Source organism: Rattus norvegicus, chromosome 5 (genome assembly GCF_036323735.1).
Source record: "Rattus norvegicus strain BN/NHsdMcwi chromosome 5, GRCr8, whole genome shotgun sequence".
NCBI lineage: Eukaryota > Metazoa > Chordata > Mammalia > Rodentia > Muridae > Rattus > Rattus norvegicus.
The window spans coordinates 139,814,891-139,829,151 of NC_086023.1; the positions used below are offsets into that span (position 1 = coordinate 139,814,891).

At 46.3% G+C, this 14,261-nt stretch overlaps 1 protein-coding gene across 2 annotated transcripts in view; it reads right to left on the reverse strand.

The window, feature by feature from the left end:
• Positions 1 to 846: 846 nt before the first annotated feature.
• Smap2 (small ArfGAP2) overlaps positions 847 to 14,261 on the reverse strand; it is a 46,420-nt gene continuing 33,005 nt past the window's right edge. Inside the window, exons 4-10 of one of the 2 annotated variants that reach the window (XM_063287432.1) lie at positions 13,295 to 13,372; positions 9,482 to 9,568; positions 8,161 to 8,242; positions 7,144 to 7,250; positions 6,045 to 6,210; positions 4,899 to 5,215; positions 847 to 2,158 (exon numbers count right to left, since the gene is read on the reverse strand). In XM_063287432.1, the coding sequence (XP_063143502.1) occupies positions 2,033 to 2,158; positions 4,899 to 5,215; positions 6,045 to 6,210; positions 7,144 to 7,250; positions 8,161 to 8,242; positions 9,482 to 9,568; positions 13,295 to 13,372 (963 nt within the window). In that variant the 3' untranslated portion in view covers positions 847 to 2,032. Of the gene's footprint in view, positions 2,159 to 4,898; positions 5,216 to 6,044; positions 6,211 to 7,143; positions 7,251 to 8,160; positions 8,243 to 9,481; positions 9,569 to 13,294; positions 13,374 to 14,261 lie in introns of both variants that reach the window. The other variant, NM_001100669.1, reaches the window with a different exon arrangement.

Below are 14,261 nucleotides of genomic sequence, written 5' to 3' on the forward strand. Positions count from 1 at the left end.
CACGGTACCCTCTGTGAGAGCAGGAGGGGAGCACGGTACCCTCTGTGAGAGCAGGAGGGGAGCACGGTACCCTCTGTGAGAGCAGGAGGGGAGCACTGTACCCTCTGTGAGAGCAGGAGGGGAGCACGGTACCCTCTGTGAGAGCAGGAGGGGAGCACTGTACCCTCTGTGAGAGCAGGAGGGGAGCACGGTACCCTCTGTGAGAGCAGGAAGGCAAGGTTCCATCTGTGAGGGCAGGGAGGGAGCACGGTACCCTCTGTGAGTGCAAGAAAGAGAGCATGGTACCCTCTGTGAGAGCAGGAAGGGTGTCAACTGGAGGAAGGAATGCACTGCAGGCCTTGTCCTCTGCATTTACCCTCCCCACCTAGCCAAGCAGAGCACCATCCCTGTTTCCCGATGGAGTTCACCTCATCCTAGGTTTCTCTGCTTAGAGAGGGCTGGGTCACCTTTAATCAGGCAACCAAAGGGAGCTACTGTGACCTTGCTAGTGAGGGTTTAAACTATTTGCTCTGGGTACAGAGAAAGCACAAAGTGTTCACAGAGCAGTCTTGGAGTCTACTATTGTCTCTGCCAAAGAAGGGTGTTCTTTCTCTGGGTCTCAGCTTTTCCATCTCCAGGGAAAACCTCCATATCCTAATGTTCCATTACCCAGGCCCCTTGGCTCACTGCTCCCACTATCACTGAAGAAAGGTCTCCTTTCTATGTCCTGGACTGGCCTGCCCTTGGTACTAAGAACGCAATTCTTTAAGATGCGCAAGTAAAGGCAGAAGCTGCTCTTGGAAAGCAGAGATCCTATGTGTGTCTCACTGTCTTGCAAGAGTGACACAGTGACAGTCGAGCAAAATGGTCCTTCCCTGCAATATTTATTAAGGAGTTTACACATACACAGGAGAAAGGCAACCAGGCGCTGTGGTTCCCACACATGACATCTCTGAAGCAAAGTTTTCTTGTTTGAATTTTCAAGTGGAGTGAACAACGGCCGAGAGAAAGCTGTCCAGGCCCTCTGCCTCTTACACCTGGAGAAGGTGGGCATCAGCACTCAGACACGAGGGCACAAAGACTGGCAGATGGGAAAGGGAAAAGAGAAGGGACCTACCAATGAGACGGCAAGTTTTAAACTGTAGGACAACCTGGCAACAGTTTAGGCTGCTGATAAATTAACTCCTCTCTGCTGTAAACCTAGAACTATAAAAACAAAAACACACCCAGAGCAGATGGGGAGGTGGCATGTGGGATCCACACATCAACACGCACACAAGCAGTTGAGCTCTGCGTTTCCTCTGAGGGGCTGCTCTTCTAGCCACAGGGCCAGATCTGGCTCAAGGTAGGCAGAAGGCGGGGAGGGGAGATGTGTGTGTGTCTGTGGGGGACATTCGTGGAGTCTCTGGTGCTAATAAAGGCTGACGACTGAAGCAGCTCCAGATCCTGCAGCACTCAGAGTGAGTGGACTGATATTTCTGCCCATCTTCATAGGAAAGGCTGGCCTCACTCCAGGGCCAGGGCCAGACTGACCCAAGACACAGGATTGTCTGACTGCAGGATTTCCTTCATTCCTGAAAGGCTGGGAACATGATGGCTCCCTCTTCAAGCAAAACTCTCAGAGCTTAGAAACCGCTTATAACAAATGAAGACCTTTTCTACTCTCCACTCTGCCAAGCACTCATTCTTAACAGACCTTTCTGAGGGTCTGAGGAGGCTCAACCTCAAGGGGAGATACTGAGCAGTGTATATGTTCTCCTGCAGTTCATGTGCCCTCTTCTGCCAATAATCCTAAGGTGCTGGTGCTGGGAGGGTCGGGGTCGGGGTCGGGTGGGAGGAGATCCGGACAGTCAGGGGACAACATAAAGCAAGAGAGAGGTCTATGACGCTGGGAAGGGATGGACTAGGCAGAATGCCAAACCGCATATGACTTATGATCAATTTCTAAACCAAACAGAGAGAGGTAGGAAAAAGGGAAGGGGAGGGCTGGGAAAGAAGAGGAGGGAGGAAAGCAAGGGCCGAAGAGAGTGGCAGCCATACAGGTGCTTTGCTTTTATTTCCACATCTGAGGACTGAGAGTCTGATTGGCTGCCTGGCCATTTCCACCGCCCATTGACTGTCCATAGCTCATCATGCCGTTGGCTCCGTAGAAGTTCATCCCAGCCATCTGCTGGGTCATCTGAAAAGGACAGGGATTTCTCAGATTAGGCCACGGACCTTAGTCAGTGAACAGAGCAGGGAGGAGTCCTTCTGTTTGTGGGAGGTAAGAAGGACTCCTGAGTCCAGCGAACTTCTCTTTTCTAGGCCCTCTCCTCAGAGCCTCACTGAAGGAACTGCTGTCAGCTGGCCACAGCCTTGCCCTGAAGAGCCCAGAGACAGACTCTTGCTACCGTACTCCGCCTCATCGCCAGCAGAGGGCATCACTGCCCGTGTCAGTGCTTGTTTGGGAAGCTGGGGCGATGGGCCTCCTACTGAATAAACGAAGGAAGAACAGGGGCAATAGCCTGCATCTTCCATTTATGACAGCCAGAGAGGCTGGAGAGTGCAGCCTGAGTGGGACAGCAGCTCCTTTGTGCTGTTTGGTTAAGACAGGGTCTCCCTGTGCCTTACTGACTGGCCTGGACTCACCTTGTAGACCAGACTTGCAGTGATTATCCAGCTCTGCCACATGAGTGGCAGGCACTAGGAGCAGCACAGAGAACTAGGATTGGGGACATGTGCTATTACGCTGGCCAGCAGGGACTTCCTTGTAATGAGATTGAAAGACAGACTGACAATCTTAAGTCCCCTGAGCACAGTGTGTTTGCTATATAAACGAACTCTTGTTCTCCCATCAACTTTTCAAAAGATTTCAGTTTTCCTTAAAGTTGAAAATTAGGTAAAAATTGGAAAAATAATACAACAAAATCCATGTTTCATCTTTAAATTTACGAGCTGTTAAAACTTTCCCTGATTTGTTTGTGTACACATCCATATGTATGTGTGTGTGTGTGTGTGTGTGTGTGTATATATGTATATATATATATATATATATATATATATATATATATATATATATATATGTGTATATATATGCATGTGTGTATATACTAAACCTTACTGCAGGCGTCACACCACTCACCCCTGGAAGTCAGGAGACCTCATGAGAATGAACACTTTCCCAAAACCACACGGTAGGTAGCATACCCAAGAAATGTCACAGTGCTGCCGCAGTCCACACTTCCGTCTCAGTCCTTTCCTCTCATGTCAGCCTGGGTGTTGACTTCTTTTTTTTTTTTTTTTTTGGTTCTTTTTTTTCGGAGCTGGGGACCGAACCCAGGGCCTTGCGCTTCCTAGGTAAGCGCTCTACCACTGAGCTAAATCCCCAGCCCCGGGTGTTGACTTCTTGTTTAATGTGTGACCCACAGGCTTGTATAAGGGGAGATGTACGGAGGTGGCCCCGTCAGGGAATGTTCTTGTTTTTAAGTCAAAAAGGTTCCCAAGAGTTAAAGTTGGCTGCTGTGCATCAGTTCTCCAAATATCATAAAATGGATCTTCCTGTTGGGCAGGCATAGAGCACACCTCTAATCCCACCACTGGGGAGGCAGAGGCAAGCAGATCTCTGTATGTATGAGTCTGGTCTACAGTGTGAGTTCTAGGACAGCCAGGATACACAGAGAAGCCCTGTCTTGAAATAAAAGAAAGAAACCAAAACAAAAAGGCTTTCCTCCTCCTACCTCATACTTGCCCCCCCACTCTTGCCTTTCCAAGTTACCAACCTAGACACGTGTGTTTTCTTTCAGGTTCCATGTCTGCGAGGCCCCGGTTAACCAGAGCTCTGCTCTGCCATGCCTTTGGGCTACTCCAGGTAGGCCTCCACCAGGGTGGGCCTTTCTCTTTCTGGGTCAGTCACCTCTAGGCCCTTACCCCCTGTCTTCTTTTTGCAGTTTCTTCTGTGGTGCTACCTCAGTGGTGTAGGATGCTCCTGGGCCTAATACCATGTTACTGAAGTGTGGGTTGATGTCTACATGCAGGTGAGGGCGGGCACGAGACAAGGTAAGGCCTGTGATTGGGCAGTGAAAAAGAAAGGCAGGGGCAGAGTTTTTGAAAGGCAGCAGAGAGAGAGGAGGAGAGGAGAAGATGGAGGAGGAGAAGGATGACCCACCCCATGTGGCTTTAAATAGCCACAGGTAACTATGAGTATCTTATAAGAGATGGATTATTACAAGACAAATTGTCTTATCTAGGTGGGCAGTTTATATCAATATCAATTGGCTCTGAGTTTATTGTGTAGACATTTTGTGGAGTGAGAATTTACTGATATAAATCTGATTGATAAATTACAAGTTTCTAGAGTTTTGATTTTACTGGGTTGCTGGGAATGTGAGCAAAGTCCACAGCAAGAGAGCCTCACGATAGGCGGTCTCTATATGGGACTGGTGTGGCAGCCGCCAGCCTTGGGAATTAAATGGATGGCTGCTGATAGGGCTGCCATGCCCGAGATTGATGCAGGGCTATGGAGATGCTCTGATTGCCCTAGGCCAGAGAGTCTGCCGAGTCTGGCTGAGTGAGATGAGAACACCTTGCTGATGCCATGTGGCCTGACAGTGCCAGTGATAGCATGGCTTGGTGTCTCATTTCATATTTCTTAAAATTTACCCCAACACTGAAGCCTGCAATAGTGGTTTTATTTGTACCCCTTGCTTGTCTGTAGAGGTTTGATTTTGTTTTGGGGAAGTTGTAGAGAGACTCAGACTTAGTTCCTATAGAAACTCAGGAATCCTTAACTTCAGCCAGGCCTTCCAGGGAAATAAAAACAAGGTATGCCTCTGGCATTAGCTTGTCTGTATAAAAAAGCTTTGAGGGGTAAAGGAGTGGCGCCAGGTCAGACACTGAGGACAGCTCTGAAGCCTCGTCCCAGGTACAATGAGGCTGCTTACCTGAGTGAGGTTCCACTGCAGTTGCTGAGCTGGCTGAACGCCGTACACAGTCTGGGGCATGGCTGCCATGCTCGCCATGTAGCCGGCCTGCTGAGTGGTCATCATCCCGCTCGGCACGCCCGCCATGGAAGCCTGCATGCCCCCCATATAGCCTGCGGGCATGGCCATGGGGGTGACCATTCCAGAGGCTCCTGGGTGAGCTACCATGCCGACTGGTGGGGGCATCATGCTCCCCATGATGCTGTTAGGTGGTGTAACCCCAGGGAAGCTGGGGTACGCTGTGGGATATGCCATCTGAGCAGGAGCCATGAACATTGCTGCCAAGAAAACACACATAAGGGTCTGTAAGAGGAAAAGACAAAGTTAGCCCAGATACTTCAACCTGTTCCTTTCCAGGAAGAAGTTCTCCCGTCATTCAACTTGGAACCCTGGTCTCCACAGCAGGGCAGCAGGAGACATTCCTACAAGACTTTCTGTGGTTCTCACTGGCCTCACTCTGATCTAGGTGTTACCGTTCAGAGGCTGACCCTGACCTCGAACTGATGGCATTATATCCATCTGCAGATATATATATATATTTGCAGCCTCTTCGGCAATGTCATATTCAAGTTTGTTTTATACATGATGTGCTTGACCTCAGAGTTAACTAGTCCTTGTCATAACAAAACAATTTCTTTTATAAATTAGCATGCAGTGGAACATGTTTCTTTACAGCATTTGTTATAAACACTTACTTTTGGTTGATTCCCGTCCCCCCATACACTCTCTGGATCCCTGCTGTGCCCTGTGCCTCCCCCCTCCGTTCCCATGTCACTCCTGGTACAGCCTCCCCTCTCTTCTCTTAGAACCTCCCCCCCTCTCCTGGGCCCCTTCTGTTTTACTGGACTCTAGCCACAAGTGCTGTCTTATATATGGATTCTAACCATAATTTTTGCACGTTTACCTATGTGAGAGTAAAATTATACCTGTGGTATGTGTATTTCTTAGCCTGGGTTATCTCACTTAACATAATATTTCCACTTCTATACATTGTTTTCAAATTTCATTTTTCTGTACGGTTGAGTAAAATTCCAACACAATAAATAATTCTTGCACGTTTGCTCTCAAGTCTCTCCCTGGAGCAGGTCTAAACCTTAGAGACTCTACCTTGGGCAGGCATTTGAGGCGTCTGGGATCCATACAGTGACAGGATGGAGTCCTTGGAGAGCTGTTTCTTGCCTGTTTCTTCTGACTTGCTCCCCGGCTCTGGAAATAGGTTCAGGTTTTCAGGGACAGAACCAGCACTCCCGGCAGTTGGCATGGAACCTACAGCCTAGTGCACAGAAGGCAGCAGGACAATTAGACTGGTCCTCTGGGGGAGAACCCTTCCCCTTTCTCTGCTTCTAACACTTCTGATAAGAATTCATGGCTCATGAGCCAGCTGTGGTAGCTCATGACCTTGGAGACTGAGGCAGGAGGCCAGCTGCGAGTCTGAGGACACTTGGGCTACACAGTGAGATCTAGGTTAACCTGCAGAACACTGTTAAAGTATGAAACACTGAAGGATAGGGGAGTAGAAAAAGAAAGAAAAGAATTTATGGCTCATGTTAAGTCAGCATCTTCCTGAAAATTTTATCATAAAAAGAGCAGATAAGCCTTTCGAGTTAAGCTCTGGTACAAAGCTTTGTTCTTTAACAAAACAAAGAAACAATGTGACTTGATAAGGAAAACAAAATAAAAATAACCCCAAAATGATGCAGCATGGAGAACTGAGTTTAGTCAGTGCACAGACTGAAGATAGTTGCCTAAGAAATATTCCAGAAACAACTTCCATAGCTAAGTGTTCCTCATCTGAAAAATATCCATTTTGTAGAATTCTCGTGGAAATATGAAAGTATGAACAAAATATACAAAATAACACAGACACTATTTCTGGGACATTCCTCAAATAAGAGCAAGTGATATTCAAGTCTTCCACACCCACAACACCTTGGGAGTGGGTCTGACCAAGCAGTTCACCTCAAGTATCAGCCTTAACAATATGACAGCCCTGTGACACTGGCCCATTCAAATAGTCACTCTTTGAGGACAACAGACAAAATAGAATGAAGCAGTAATCTTGGGCTGTAACAAGGTAACACAATGCCAAAGAGAAAAATCAAGAGAAACAAAAGTTCAGCCCTACCAAGGAAGCAGACCTGATTCTGTGATTCACTATCAACTTTTCTGGAATCCTCTTTAATTCTGAGGCATACAGAAGGCTTACCTTTCTGGAAACTGAAGAAGGGGATGGAACAGAGGCCAAAAGATCTAGATCCTTTTCTAGGGCATTGCTGGTCTTACTGTTTGCAATAGAGCAGGCCACAGGAGCATCTGGGAAGAAAAGCAAAATTAAACACAGCCCAGACATGAAGACCTGTCCTCTATGTGAGACAAGACCACACAGGCTCCATCTGGTCTCGGCCCAGTGAGCCTGGATAGGGTTTTTAAACAGAAGCCTCACCCCACATTCCTACCAGGGCTTTGGAGTAGGTTACAGCTTGCTGTCAGAGGGCTCCAGAAACTCAGGCCTGAGGGCCACATCAGGGCTCAGCTGAGTGGCTGGTTTCCTCCTGGCTACTAGAAGGACAGGTGTGCAGGACTCACTTGCAGAGATAAATGGGGTGCGAAATTGGAGCCCTGGTAGTCAACAACCTGAATCAGCAGCAGAGACCAGATGGTACAACCAACCATCAATGCTGTGAAACAGAACAGCTTTCTCCTTACAAGAGGCAGAATCAGAACCACCAAGGGAGAACTGCACGGTAACGCCCACTTTAGAAAATGGCTGCACAGGAGCAGTGGCTGTAGCTGAGCATAGGAGAGCGGCAAAAGGCTCAGAGGTGTTGTTTCATGGAATTGCCGACTTCTACTGAGGGCTTGGTATGAAACTGAAGGCCAGGAACCGCAGAGGTGACCACAGCATCTCAAGCAGACACTGAGTAACAACAGCCAATAGTTCTGCACACGACATTCAAAGGTTACACAACCTGTCCGGGATCCCTGACTGTAAGTGGCACTGTGGGGACTGCTGCAAAGGCCATGCTCTCTCAGCCACTGCACTGAGCTGTTGCTCTGAAAAAGCCCCAGTGAACACTGAGTAACTGTTCAGAAATAAACAGGAAGGACACGAGCAAGTGACTTCAGTGAACACAAACATAGGCCTTGACTCCCAGGCTTCCTAGAGTGGTTGAGAATTCACTGAATTTGCAAGAATACAAGAGTTGAAAAGCCTAATTCTTACCAAGGCCCAACAAGTCCATGACAGGGGCTGCGGATTTCGGGGAGCTTTTCCGAGGTAGCTGTGCGTCTTCTTTTTTCTGTGGCTAAGATGAAAAAATGTTATAAAAAAGAGCAAGTGGCTGTTCTTGACACCCCCACCCCCACCACTGTAAAGCCACAGGTATTCTTGTGGTGTGGCTGTCTGTCAAAGACAGTCACTAAAGAAACAAGACTCAGGAAGTGCCAGGAAGCATGAGTGCATGAACGGAATGTGAGAAGCAGAGCCCTGGTAAACAGTGCCCTCGTTGGCTTGTTTAGCTTTTTAGAGGGGCCTGACCTCAGTATGTGGGAACTCGACACCTTTCAGTTTATTCTAAAGATCACTTTAAAGAGGTCTGACTACTCTGCCTTAATCAGAATGGGCTGGTTTCACAGATGAGATTCAGTGATGTACAAGATTTTTCCTTAAGCAATAGTGTAAAACTGTCTCTTGAGAAGGGTGAGATGGCTCAGTGGTTAAGAACACAGGCTGATCTTGAAGTCTAGGGGGACACAATCCCTTCTTCTGGTCTCTGCAGGCACCAGGCACACATGTGGTGCACATATACACATGCATTCACATACATAAAAATAAACAAGCCTTTAGAAAATAAAAAAATTGAAAATCTTTTCTCTTATGATCATAAGCCCCTAGAGAATCTACTATACGGCCATAGTGTGTGCCACGGGAAAGGGGGCATGACCTGACTTGTGGACTACTTCAGCCTGCAACAGGGAAATAAAGTAAGAAGTCTGATGAAGGCTAACACAGAGGGAACATCTGCTTAGAAGGATCGCTTGGCACTGCTGGGACATGTACCCTGCTGAGAAGGGAAAGAACGCTCCCACACTTCCATCTCACCTCCTGTCACAGAGAAGAGCTATAAGCCAGATGTAGTGTGGCACACTCCTGACTGCAGCATGTGGAAGTCTCTGAGTTCAAGGCTAGCCGGACTATAGAATGAGTTCCAGGGCTACATAGTGAAAACCTCTCTCATTAAAAAATAATAATAAAATACAAAAAAGGAAGGATAGAAGGAGAGGAAAGGGAGAGATGGGGTAGAAAGGGAAAGAGAAGGGAGCAGGGGGTGCTACAGAGTAAGAGCAAGAAGAGCAACAGAGCACATTAGACAGCAACTGGCAATGGGCAAGCAATCGGTGCTCTCTAAACGTGGGCCTTTAGTCCCAGAGCAACAGTGCAATATGGTTTCAGACCCACTCACTGCCATGAAGCCTCCCACCACTGTCCTCCTCCCAGATATGTGGGCATGGGAGCACCCACACGGTGAGAAGCCCCCACTTACCATTTTTACTTTCTCAAAGACAACGGGTTCCATCTTTTTCTCTGGAGCAGGCTCACTTCCTCGTTTCCACTTATCATCCTTCTCTTTCTAAAGTGATTGAGCAGGACAGTGATATCTTAGCATTAGCACAATCAGTGTTTCAGAGCTACAGTCCAAATGCAGGCAGGGCAGCGAGTTCACCAGAGGTTCTGATGCAGAGATTCAACCAACTTGGTGTGTGGTGTGAGCACTGATCTTCCTCATTAGCCTCCGAACTGAATGAGGCAGATTTCACATTTTAAGGGCTCACCACTCTTGAACTCTGTAATACAGATTACTATCTAGGGAAGTTTAAAGTTGCCACCCATTTGTACCCTCTATCTCCTATGTGTTATACATAACTATATAAAGCCAAATGATCTCAAAAAATAAATACTAAAGGCAGGAAGGTGGTGGATGTCTGTAATCTCATCATTTGGAAGACTGGGGCAGGAGTATTTTGAATTTGAGACCAGTCTAGGGTATATAACAAAGGCCTTCAAAACAACAATCCCCATAAAAGAAAATCCCTTTCAGTTTTTGTTGCTCTTTTGAACTCTGATCCTCTGCAAAAGCATCAAGTGCTCTTAACCACTGGGCCCTGACTCTGGTCTTTTTACCTCTATTTTTTTAAAATTAGGAAACAAAGCTAGAGGCTGGGCATAGTGACAACTTGCCTGCACTTAAAAAGTTCACAGGCTACAGAATGGATTCCAAAACAGCCAGGGCCATACAGAGAAACCCTTTCTCAGAGGGGGAAAGGGGAGGAAGGAGGGAGGGGGAGGGGAGGGGAGGAGAGGAGAGACAGAGAGAAAGGGGACTCAGTGGTTAAGAGCACTGGCTGCTCTTCCAGAGGTCCTGAGTTCAATTTCCAGTAACCACATGGTGGCTCACAACCATCTGTGATAGGGTCTGATTTCCTCTCCTCGTATATGTGAAGACAGATCACTAATATACATAAAAATAATAAAATATATATTTAAAAAAGAAAGAAAGAAAAGACAGAAACAATCCAGCAAGGGCTTGGTGGTGTAGAACCCCAACTCTTGGATGTGAAGGCAGGAGATGTACTAACAATCACAGAAACCCAGACAGAGCATGCACAACATGTTAGAAGGTTTGCAGGGAGGCTAGACTTTGGTTATGCCTCTGAAGAAGGAACACATCCAGATCAGTCACTGCGAGACAATGAGGAAGCATGAGCTCTTCCTCTTAATTTTCATATTTCCTGTAAAAATAGCTTTTCATCACAATACTTTGTCTTTTTGTGTATAATGTGGCACTGGAATACAGAACGCTATTTCCTTTTTGTCTCTGGTTTTGGAAGTAGAGACTAATGTAGTCAAGGCTGGCTGCAAATTTACTACGTAGCCAAGGTTGACCTTACACTCCCGATTCTTCTGCATTTACATCTGAAGCGCTAGGGTTACAGATGGGCAGGCGCCATTGTGCCCAGCAGAGCACTACTTACACACTGAGGTTAAGCATCTGTCTTTTTTTTAAAACAGACCTTTGAAGGGAATATTGTACACCTGGAATACCAGCTCTAGAAAAGCAGAGGCAGGCAGATCTCTATGAGCTTGGGGTTAGCCTGGTTTACATAGTAAATTCAGACTACCCAGGGTTTTATAATGAGACCCTGTCTCAAATATGACAACAAAGCAAAACAAAGCAGACCCCAAACAAACAAAAATAAGAAGCAGAATTTGGATGGGGCCATACCTCAGCAGAACACTACCAATGTGTACAGCACCTTAAGTTACATCCCTAGCACTGCACACCAACCAAGTGATCTCTTAACAGAGCCAGGTACTTCTTGTTTAAAACAAGTTGTTTTCATTCAATGAATGTTCTTCCCTTCTTTATGCATATGTGTGTCTGTGCATGCCAGCACATGTGTGTGTGTGTATGCATATGTGTGTCTGTGCGTGCCAGCACATGTGTGTCTGTGTGTATGTGTGTATGCATATGTGTGTCTGTGTGTGCCAGGGCATGTGTGTGTGTGTGTGTGTGTGTGTATGTGTGTATGCATATGTGTGTCTGTGCATGCCAGGGCATGTGTGTGTGTGTATGTATATGTGTGTCTGTGCATGTCAGCGCATGTACATGTCTGTGTTTGTGTGTGTGTGACACACACAGAGAGAGAGAGAGAGAGAGAGAGAGAGAGAGAGAGAGAGAGAGAGAGAGAGAGAGAGACACTAGGCAGATTTCAAACTTGTGGCAATCCTCAGTCTCCAGAGGCTGGTATTACAGGTATGTGCCATCATCCTGACTGCTAAAATTATCCTTTTTATTTATGAGGCTGGAGTCTGAAATAACGATTAATTCTTGTTTTAACGAGAATGAAAGAACATCTTAGCATAGCAAATAAAAAAATGCAAGTCTCGGTATTTCTTTCCCATGTGGAAACTCTTGTGGGTGGGGCTGCCCTTCTCCATCTTCCCACTCCCTCTACGCACCCTCTGACCTCGTTTGATTTTATACTTCATAAACTTCAGCGCAGTGAACACAGCTTTTATTCACAAATAAAATAAAATATGTGTGCTTTGGTTCTAAACTCTTTTTTAAAATTATGTGTAGTATGTGTGAAGGGTTATGCTGTGCATGTGAGTGCAAAGTGCCTACAAAGGCTAAAGAGTAGGATCCTGTTGGGTCCTGTGGACCTGGAGTGCCAGGCTACTGCGAGCTGTCAGCGTGGAGGTGAGAACTGAGCTCTCATCCTCTCACAGAGCACATTATGACTGCCGAGCTACCTCTCAGGCCTGCCAAATTCTTTTGGATGGTGCTCTCTGGGGTTAATTCTTTCTTGGAACACTTATGTTAACTGACAAGCCTTTTCCCCCCAGACAATGGTGAGGAGACCTTCATTTTAAGTTAGCAAGGAATTCCTTTCCCCTAACTACTGTACCACCTTGCCTGCTGAGACTCAGGAGGGTCTGCCCTTCTCATACCCTGTCAAATATCCATCTACAGCCGGTTCCAGTTAGCTTAACTTCTGTTATCTGGGAAGGCTTTTCTGGTGGTTTTTTTTGTTTTTTGTTTTTTTTTTTTTTGAGACAAGGTTTCCCTGTGCCCAGCTGTTCTGGAACTTGCTCTGTAGACCAGGCTGGCCCCGAACTTACAAAGATTTGACTGTATATGTACGTGTGCATAGGTGCACACACACACACAGAGATACAACTAAATAAATAGGAAGGAATGTGGAGTCAGATGTGGGAGACACTTATATCCCCAGGACTTGGAAAATAGAGGCAGGAGTTTGAGGCCAGGCTAAACTACATAGTAAGACCCTGTCCCAAAAACTCAAAAAAGGAGGAGGGAGGGAAGAAAGAATTTGGAACTGAGAAGTAGTAGCACTTCTCAGTGTAGATCAAGGCAAAGAATCCTCTGATGATTGTCCTGCTGTCCATGAGCTAGGTCCAAAGCATGCTCCATATCATAGCCTTGACACTGGCTTTTCCTACTTTTACATCTATGTATGTGTTTGTTTGTTTGTTTGTTTGCTGTAAGCTGTAGTTTGTTTATTATTTGAGACAGGGCCTGACTATGTAACCTTGGCTGGCCTGAAATTGGTATGTAGACCAGGCTGGCCTCAAATCCAGAGATTGCTCGTCTTGGATGGCATTAAAGTGTGCACTGCCATGACAGGCTACTTTCACATTTATTAACTGACCATTTGGGACCATTTGTTACTTCATTGGAATTTTGTTTATAAAGTGGAAATTTCAGTTCTTCCCTGGTCTGATTAAAAAGTAAATTATTAGTATAAACAAAACTTAGAGATTTACAACCAACCCTAAGGACATTGATGTCCAGACTTCGGTCCATATATTTCTTCTTCTCATATTTATCTCGAATAAATCCTTCAACAGCTCTGCAAACACTTATTAAGGATGAATCAAAGAACGTGTCTCCATCAGTGGGAATATAAAAGATCAATTTGTCCCCCATGGCAATGCTCTCCCCTTTCCTCCCTGCCTGGTTTCCCCGAGTAGGACTCCTGCTTCTTCATATATAGTTTCCCTTCCAAAACCTTGAAATCACTCCTTCAAGGTTACTGCAGGAATCACCACTTCCTGACTTTCCTTTAGAGTAATGACAACAGCAAGTGGGGCTAACCTTCACTGAACACAGCGACCGCTGTGGCTGACGCTGGGGAAGAAATCAATGGTCTGTTTTAAGGCCCTTGATCAACAGACTTCAAAGGCACCTAAAAGCCTCTCAAAAATAAGCTTAGGCCCTGCTGCCAGACTCTGATTGACAGACCTCTGTCACACAACAGGCCCATGTCAAACCCTAAAAAGTAGTCTGCAAAGTTCCTTGAGAAATACCACCTTCAGATGGGCTTGCTCTGTGTTTATCAGCCCCTGCTGAGGGAATGGAGGAAAAACTATATTGATAAACCAGTCAAGATATTTAAAAAGCAGTACCAGTTTTACCAATTGCCAGGGTTTAACAGAGCACAGTAAGCCATTCTTCTCATCAAACAATAGTGCCAGAGATTCAGAAACTGTTGGAGCTGTCACTCTGTGTAAGCACTCACAGTGAAGTCACTGCGGCCCTAATCCCTTAGCTTTCCTACTTGATGCTAGATGATGGTCCCAACATCAGCACACAAGCACTTTTTTGTTTTGGTTGCAGTAGAAAGAAAAACCGAAGTCTTTGGCTAATCCATGCAGAGATGGCACAGTCTTATCTCAGGCCTTGAAGGTCGCCTGGCTCTCCCCAAACATCAACACTGCACTCAGCTCTCACTCCAGAA